This window comes from Sorghum bicolor, chromosome 3 (assembly GCF_000003195.3).
Source record: "Sorghum bicolor cultivar BTx623 chromosome 3, Sorghum_bicolor_NCBIv3, whole genome shotgun sequence".
Taxonomy (NCBI): domain Eukaryota; kingdom Viridiplantae; phylum Streptophyta; class Magnoliopsida; order Poales; family Poaceae; genus Sorghum; species Sorghum bicolor.
The window spans coordinates 49,596,729-49,606,147 of NC_012872.2; the positions used below are offsets into that span (position 1 = coordinate 49,596,729).

Below are 9,419 nucleotides of genomic sequence, written 5' to 3' on the forward strand. Positions count from 1 at the left end.
CGCTATACTACGTAAGTGGGCGGCTCCTGAACGCGACGTGCGGCAACGCCACGGAGCTCATCATCGCGCTCTTCGCGCTCATGGAGGGCAAGATCGAGGTCGTCAAGTGCTCCCTCCTCGGCTCCGTCCTCTCCAACCTGCTGCTCGTCCTCGGCACCTCCCTCTTCTGCGGCGGCGTCGTCAACCTCGGCTCCGACCAGCCATACGACAGGGTGCGTACCAATCAATATATACCAACATCGTCAATAATTAACACTGTTCGTTTTTCCACATCACTTCAAGCACGTTGCTTGTGCAGACGCAAGCGGACGTCAGCACGGGCCTCCTCATCCTGGGCGTGCTGTGCCAGTCGTTGCCGCTCATGCTGCGCTACGCCGTGAGCGCCGGCGAGCACTCCGTGGCAGCCGACACCACGGGGCTCGACCTCTCCCGCGCATGCAGCCTCGTCATGCTGCTCGCCTACGTCGCCTACCTCTTCTTCCAGCTCAAGACGCACGCCCAGCTGTTCGAGCCGCAGGAGGTCGCGGACGAGGACGGCGAGGCAGAAGAGGACGAACAGGCGGTCATCGGATTCGCCAGCGGCCTCTTCTGGCTAGCCTTCAAGACCGTGCTCATCGCCATCCTGTCCGAGTACGTTGTCGGCACGATTGAGGTACAAATTATTTACTACATCAATCATTCGTTCCCTCTGTGTTCTTCTTCTTAAATTACTAGCCTGATTGGCACTAACGTGGGCTGCACCAATCTATCACGCCTGTACGTACTGCCAGCCTACCTCCAAATCCTGGGGTTTGTCCGTCAGCTTCATCAGCATCATCCTGCTACCAATCGTCGGCAACGCCGCAGAGCATGCCGGGGCCATCATTTTTGCTCTCAAGAACAAGCTGGTAGGACACACCCAACCCCAGATTATTCCTCTTGTCTCACATGTTCATGTACGGATCATGGCCGTGAACTGTTCATGACTGTAAATAGCACAATCATGTAAGGTTATTAACTATTTCGCTCCTGATGCAACACAGGACATCACCCTCGGAGTAGCTTTGGGTTCGGCAACCCAGATCTCCATGTTTGTGGTGAGTATTACAATTCATATATTATTGCAACTGATGACGCGTCATACCATATCCCGTCCAGATTTCATTGGCTTAAATTAGTACCTAATTAATCATTGCGGAATAATCGTGCCATTAGGTGCCACTGAGTGTCATTGTAGCTTGGATCGCGGGTATTCAAATGGATCTCGACTTCAAGCTGCTAGAGACCGGCTGTCTCTTCGTCTCAGTAATAGTGACAGCATTCACTCTGCAGGTACACACTACTCTCCTTCTCATCATTTGATGAACATGTAAATGTTCAAACTGAAAGGTTTACAATATATAAGATGGAACTTTAATTTGGTAGTGAAGATCACTTACCAATTCAACTAGAAAGAGTTTGTTTATATTAGTAAATGTGGTTCAGTCCTTTTCTGATAGTGTTGACCATATATACTTTGCGACTTTTGCAGGATGGATCGTCACACTACCTGAAGGGGATCCTTCTGCTGCTATGCTACATTGTGATCGGTGCATGCTTTTTTGTTACGCGGCAACCTGCAAGTATGTTGGCTCCTTTTTACAGATAGATCGACTGAGATTTACACTTCGTCTTCAGTTGTTCTGATTTTTCCTGTGTCATTCTCGTCCATGTTTTTAATAATAGGTCATGCAAACAACAATGGTGCTGGGCTGTTGCTGCCAACTGATACTTTGGGTGCACAAGTTGCATAACGGGTGAGCCTGCAGAACCTTTGTTTTTCGTTAGTTCATCTATCCACTAGTAGCATATAGTAGTTTAAAAGGATAATAGGTGTTTGGTTTGACCACCAGATGGCAGAGATGATATCAAAGCAACTCCTGTCTTAATCATGCGTATGCATGCCCCGTTGCTATAGAATCATCCTGATCTTGGGACAGCTAGTGTGTTCATCATTTGATGAGTAGCTAATGTGTCGTATTCATAGATTAAGTATACATAGGTCTTAGTATATAATTTTGCCACGGCAATCACGTGTCCTGCATCAAACTTACTTCAATGGGTCTTAATTTATCTGTCATCTTTCTGGGCCGAATGCTTGTTTTCCACACAGCAAGCACTACAGTCAGCGGCTTCTAACTTATCTGTATTAAATCTTAAATGTGCTCAGTCGTTTAGTCGTTTAAGCTCAACTGACATGAGTGGTGAGGTTTGACCGTCCCAGTATATATCCATCGCACGTTCTGACCAACAGATGACTGCCTTATATCTCTGCAATCCTGTCAGATTTATTCTGTTATCATCTCGAAACAGCTTTTGTTTTTGATGTGTAGCCAATATGATGTATTCATAAATTTAAGTAGGTGTGTCCTAATATGTACCTTTAACAATGAAATATGTGTGCCTTGAGTAGCAGAAATGTCATGCAACTTTTACTTTAATTTGCTCTGCCCCAATTGTTTTTTCTTTGTAGGAACAGGAGGGGCGAGCCCCTATCCTTTTATTTGCTCTTTTTTTCCCACTTTTATTTTTAGCTGTAAGCAGTCAGAACATTCTTCGCTGGTGCCCATCATGAATACATGCAGGAAATGAACAATGCTATAGCACAATAGGACATATATGAATTTGGGATATAGATGAGAATTGACAACACCAGAGTGGTTCTATTCACAGTGTCTATCAGACACTGTACACATGGTCAAAACTAGTTAACAGACAAAGATACCACTATACCAGTTGTTTAATTGATACCAACTAGTACTTGGAGCGTTCAAGTGAGAGGTGGCATAATTGTTGGGCTTGCGCTGCCTTTTTTTATGTTAATTCTTAAATTAGTCCATATTTTAAAATGGCAGGTCTTGAGCAAATGACATGAAAACAGATCCTTGCAACAACTGAGGTGTGCTTGATAAGCAGCTAAATAATATATTGTGTCACAGATTAATATATTTGTGGGTCATAATATTATTCTTTAGCAAAACGAAATATGTGACTTGCAAGATGCACCAATCGTATGCAATTTACTTTGGTCAGTAGCATTATTTTTCAGCCAAAGGCTTCAATTCTTGACTACTAAAGTGAAGTTTAGCATTATTTCCTTACGATAGCTACCAACTTGCATTCAAATGTTGTAACTCTGTAATTTCATCTGATGACCTATAATCATGCAGTTCAAGAGTCATGCCTGAACAAATGAGCATCCAAGACAGCAACGCAGTGTTCGAGTCTGAAACAGTGCGGTGCAAAGATTGATGCTTTCAGAAGAGACGAAATCGGTCAGTGGCTCAGTGCTTTCGGAGAAATGTATTCATCACTGCACAAAAATCGGCATATGAAAAGTATTATTTGTGCTTGTATTACTATTGGTTTAGTTAGCCTAGCTGCTGTTGCAATAAGGGTACCGAATATGCATCCGGTCTATGTATATGATGGTGTCTTGTTTCATTTATTATACAGCTTAATAAGATATGCAGAGGGTGGATTTGTGTATATATGCGGCTTGCGCGTTTTTACAAGATGATTTCCAGCTTGTTTCACTGGGGTAACCAGATGGGGATCTTGGCTCAAGGCAGCAACCACAGGCCTGGGATAATTAAATTTATTTTATTGGTTTAGGAAATTTATTATACAAATGACACGAAGTTGCATTCGAACCCGTGGCCTGGAATAAAAAGGATCCTGGTGCTCGACCTGTTTCTGCAATTAGACCTTACTGGTATCCACCTAAACTTATTACAGACGAACTCAAGACGTAAGTGAATGACATGTTGGCTCAAGGACCTAAGAAGGATGGAACTTAGGCCTTGTTTAGTTTGCAAAAAAATTGGTTTTTGGCTACTGTAGCACTTTTATTTTTATTTGACAAACATTGTCCAATCATAGAGTAACTAGGCTCAAAAATTTTATCTCACAAATTACAGATAAATTGTGCAATTAGTTTTTATTTTCGTCTATATTTAATGCTCCATGCATGCGACCAAAGATTCGATGTGACGGGAAATCTTGAAAATTTTTGCGAACTAAATAAGGTCTTATCATTTCTGTGTATATTTTCGCCATTGGTTGAATGTTTTAACATTAAAATCTAAGTTCCTTGTTCCTATTTTTTACCAGCTTATGGATGAATTAGCGTATGCCACATGGTTTTCTAATGAGGATCTTCATGCGGGTTTTTAGCAAAATATCTGTTGCAGCTAGGTGAAAAAAAAAACAAGATGGCTTTCCAGACCTACTTGAGCCACTATAAACTCCGGGTTATGTCCTTTTGCCTTTTTTAGGAAAAAAATTTTTTTATTCCGGTCTTTGCAAGAGTTTTGCACGCAACAATTTTTATTACAGAACCACCTCTCAAAAAGCAAAACCAAACAAAGGTAAAAATGACTGAACACTAAGCGCTAAGCCTTTTCAGCGACGACCATCCATGCTTTGCAAATATTTCCATAGCCACAGTCTCCAACATGCGACATGCCCACTTCAGAAAAGGTTTGTCGGTCTTCTTTTGCAGTGCGATCCAAAAACGGGTCCAATATGTTGCCCTAAAAACAACCTGAAAATAAGAGTATAGTCGTTTTTTATCAAAAATCCCTTCATTTCTAAATAGCCAAATAGACCACAAGATTGCACTTGACCCCATACAAATTAGAGAGCGCAAGTGTTGGTCTGTTTGTGCATCCCACAACCTAAATAAGTCGATTACATCTTTTGGTGGTTCGAGATTAAAAGCCACTTGGTAGACTCTTCAAACAAATCTAGCCACATGACAATCAAAGAACATGGATAATTTCCTTATTATCACAAAAACAACATCTATCATCTCCTTTCCATTTTCTCTTTTTTAATTGTCTTTGGTCAAAATTACCCCTTTTATCAAGAACCAAATAAATATCTTGATTTTAAGTGGTAATTTTAGCTTCCATAACAACTTATTTAAAGGCATCGCAACTTGATTAATTAAGTGTTTATACATTGATTGTACTGTGAAAGATCCTTGTCTTGTAAGACTCCACTTAATGGAATCTTGTTGATCATCCAACTGCACAAATGCAATTTTAGCCACTAATTCATTCCATTTAAGAAGCTTTTCTCCCAATAGAGACCTTCTGAAAGAAGTGTTAAGGGGTGTGGAAGCAAAAGCATTGGCTACTGATATATGTATTTTCCTTGTAATATTCTATAAAGATGGGTATTGCTCTTTGAGAGTGAAGTTTCCAAGCCACTTGTCTTCCCAAAACCTGGTTCGATAACCATTGTGAATGTTAAAAATAGAGAGATTAAGGAAGCGGTCTTTTACCTTCACAAGGCCTGACCAGAAGTGTGAATCTCCCGGTTTCCAATAAACTTCGCCAATGGTTTTATTTTTCAAATATTTCTTCTAAGAAGATCCTGCCAGATGCCATCTTCATTAACTAGTTTGTATAACCATTTACTAAGTAAGCAAGCATTCTGAATTTCAAGATTCATGATACCAAGACCTCCTTGATCCTTTGGTAAACAAAGTATTTCCCATTTTGATAATCTATATTTTTTCTTATGGTTGTCACCTTGCCAGAAAAAAGCTGACCTGTAGAAGTCTAGTTTCTTAAGAATGCCTTTGGGTACTTCAAAAAAAGACATCATAAACATAGCCAAGCTACTCAGCACCGAGTTTATCAAAACTAACCGACCACCATAAGATAAAAGTTTACCCTTCCAACTACTCAACTTTTTTTGAAAGCGACCTTCAACCATTTTTCAGTCTTTATTATTGAGCCTTTTGTGATTCATTGGTATACCCAAATATCTGAAAGTAAGATTACCCATTCCACATCCAAAGATTTGTGAATATTGTTCCATGTGCTCCTTTGCCTCCCCATAGCAGAAAAGTTCACTTTTGTGGAAGTTAATTTTCAAACCAGACAGTTGCTCGAAGGCACATAAAATAATTTTCATGTTCTTTGCTTGTTCTAAATCATGCTCCATGAAAAGTATAGTGTCATCGACATATTGCAAAATTGAGAGGCCACCATCCACCAAATGCGGAATGAGGCCTTGAATTTGACCATCCTCTTTGGCCCTAGTGATGAATATGGCTAACATATCTGCAACTAGATTAAAAAGAATAGGTGAAAGTGGATCACCTTGTCATAGGCCTATTTTGGTTTGAAAAAAACGCCCGACATTATTATTTACTTTCACAGCAACATTGCCTCCAGAAACAAATTGTTGGACCCGTCGGCGCCACAAAGGCGCGAATCCTTTCATCCTTAGTGTTTGCTGGAGGAAAGTCCATTTCACTTTGTCATACGCTTTCTCAAAATCAATTTTAAAAATTACCCCATTTAGTTTTTTACTATGCAGTTCATGAATTGTTTCATGTAAAATTGTCACTCCCTCTAAAATATATCGACCCGGAAGAAAAGATATTTGCGAGGGTTGTATTACCTTCTTAGCCACAAAATTTATTCTATTTGTTGCTACCTTTGTGAAAATCTTGAAGCTCACATTTGAAAGGCAAATAGGTCTATACTGTTGAATCCTAATTGCCTCTTGGCATTTCGGTAGCAGTGTTATAATTCCAAAGTTGAGAGAAAAAAGTGGTAGATCTTCTTTATGAAAGTCATGGAACATGGCCATCAAATTAGCCTTTATGACTTCCCAAAAAACTTGATAGAATTCACCGGGAAAAAAATCCGGCCCCAAAGCCTTATTGTGTTCCATTTGTAAGATAGCCTCTTTTACCTTTGCTTCAGCAAACTCAGCAGTAAGGATATCATTCTCAAAATCCGATACCTGAGGAATGTCCTCAGTTCTACTCTCCAACATAGTAAAATTGTTTTCCTCGGGAGGGCCAAACAAATTTTGGTAGTAGGAGGTTATGTGCTCTTTTAGCTCTGTCTCATCTTTTATGATACTATTGTTTCCTTCCAACTGAAAAATTCTACTCTTTCTATACTTACCATTAGCAACGAGATGGAAATATTTTGTGTTGTTATCACCTTCTAGTAGGCCTTTAGTTTTTGACCTTTGAAACCAAGCTATCTCTTCTTCTCTCAACAAATGAGAGATTCTATCTCTTAGACAACGAAGCATATCTAACTCGTTTAGAGATAGATCAGAGTATTCTGTCTTCTTTATCTAAAGTGTTAATCATGGATTTAATATCCTCTTTTTCTTGCTTATTTTTTCCTCTAACATGTCTTCCCCACCCTCTTAGATATTGGCGTGTCCGCCTAATCTTGAATTGCCATCTCTGTAAAGAATTTGTACCCCTATTTTCATTATTCCACACATCTCTTACCTGTTCAAAGAAACCATTCGTAAGTAGCCAACAAAATTCAAATTGAAAAGGAAGTTGGTTGCCTTGAGTAGTAGAAGTTCCACAATCCAAAAGCAACGGTGTGTGATCTGAAATGTCTCTAGTTAAAGCTTGCACCACTGCTAAACAGAATTTTTGTTCCCAGTCTGTGCTTACTAAAACTCGGTCTAGCCTTTCAAATGTCGGCGTATCAAGAGAGTTAGCCCATGTAAACTTTCGGCCAGAGAGATCTAATTCTCTCAAGTTAAGACTGTCGATGCAAGCATTAAAAAGACAGGGCCATCTATCATTATTTTTTCAGACTGATAATATTAAAATCTCCACCTAAGAGGGTTGGTTTATCTTCACTACTGCAAATTTGAACCATCTCAGTTAGGAAAGCTTCTTTTAACTCATCTTGTGCTGCTCCATAAGCAGCAATGAGAACCCATTGAAAGCTATCTTCTTTGGTTCGAACATTGAATTTAATGTGAAAATCTCCTAGGATTATATTACCAATATCAAGAACTTGAAGATTAATCCCAAACAAAATTCCACCAGATTGTCCTCTAGGTGAAGTCCAATGCCAAAAAAAAGTCTCTACCATCGCAAAAGTGGTTCAAGTCAAAAGTAGTAAAATCATCTCTACGAGTTTCTAAAATTGCTATGAAATCAAGCTTGTGGTCACATGAAGTATCAAAAAGAAATGTATATTTAGCCAAGTCCCTAAGACCTCTGCTATTCCAAAATAAACCTTTCATATTGAACTTCGTGTTTTAAAATTGGTGACATGACGAACCTGTACTTTCTTTTTCCATGAGGAATTTTTATTTTTGGACACTGTATGCCATTCACCTCCAATATGATTGGCATCGTCATCAGCAAGTTCATCGATTATGCCACTACATAAGTGGCCAAGCGTAATATATTCTATCTCATTGTCTTCTATCTCATCAGAACTATCTAAGCAATTATCCTGCACATTTCTATATATCTGGTATGCATGAACAAATATCAAGCTCGCCACTTTTAATTTCAGAAATAGACCTAAAGATGTCATTCTTATTTGAACCAAGCGAGATCCCAACATTATTAAGATTTGAAGAAATGACTTTATCTGAAATGGATAAAATTGAATTATTGAAATTCTTACCATTCTTTGCTGGAATCTCCAAGTTCTTCATAGCCACAAGGCGTTCGGCTCTCTCCAATGAGTCTTCATCAACCGTGGCTTCCCTCCTTTTGCTCCGTCTAATCGGAGTTTGTGGCGACACTCTTGGAAGGGGTTGCTGGAAGTCTTGTATTCACCTCCACATCATCCTCTTGCATCACTTGTGAAGCTATTTCATCTAGCACAACATCAACTGCATTATCCAAAATACACTTTGCTTGCTTCCTGTACCATGCCTCTGATGGTAAATCAGCACATTGGATTGCAACCTGTTGATGCAAAACTGATCTGCAAACACAAAGGGCTAATACCCGATTCAAACGTTAAGGCGTGCCAGCCGATTTGACCTTACTATCGGCAAAGATGATAACTCGAATACTTTAGTCCTGACAACAGCGATGCGCCCGGATGTCACGGCTAAGAGGTACTCACGCGGAACTTGAGAACACGCCGAGCTTAAGTCGACGAATTCCTAAGAACTCGTAATAAAAAGAAAAAAAATATGACGAAGTTGTCGAAAAGTAGATGCTGGAATATGAGTAAAAACGTGTATTTGATTGATTTCTTGATTTTTTTTATTACAAGGCCCTAGGGTTTATATTTATACCCTGCTCAAAGAGCTACAACCAGACACGATTAGAATTCGAATTCCAAATTACACGGAATCCGTATACAAAACGATGCAAATAATTAAGGAAATAACAAAACTATCCTTCGTGACAAACCGAAACTCCTCCACATGACAACTGGCAGCTTCCGGACTCCTCCTTTGCATCATCGGCAATCCCTTTGCCATAGTCATCGGCAGACCTTTTTATCCAGCCATCGGCACCATATTACTGCCTGTGGACTTAGTCACATTCAACCTCTCCCTCATCGGCAACCATCCTCATCGGCAACCCGCATCGTACTGCCACCCTATCCTGCCATCCTAGACACGTGCCCAAAAACGGTGTC

The 9,419-nt window shown here is 40.0% G+C and overlaps 1 protein-coding gene across 1 annotated transcript in view; it reads left to right on the top strand.

Moving 5' to 3' along the window:
- LOC110433848 (vacuolar cation/proton exchanger 1a-like) overlaps positions 1–3,509 on the top strand; it is a 6,663-nt gene extending 3,154 nt beyond the window's left edge. The window contains 8 exon segments of the mRNA XM_021456682.1: positions 17–212; positions 299–652; positions 771–887; positions 1,023–1,076; positions 1,195–1,311; positions 1,511–1,601; positions 1,705–1,775; positions 3,189–3,509. Of these exon segments, the coding sequence (XP_021312357.1) occupies positions 17–212; positions 299–652; positions 771–887; positions 1,023–1,076; positions 1,195–1,311; positions 1,511–1,601; positions 1,705–1,772 (997 nt within the window). The 3' untranslated portion in view covers positions 1,773–1,775; positions 3,189–3,509.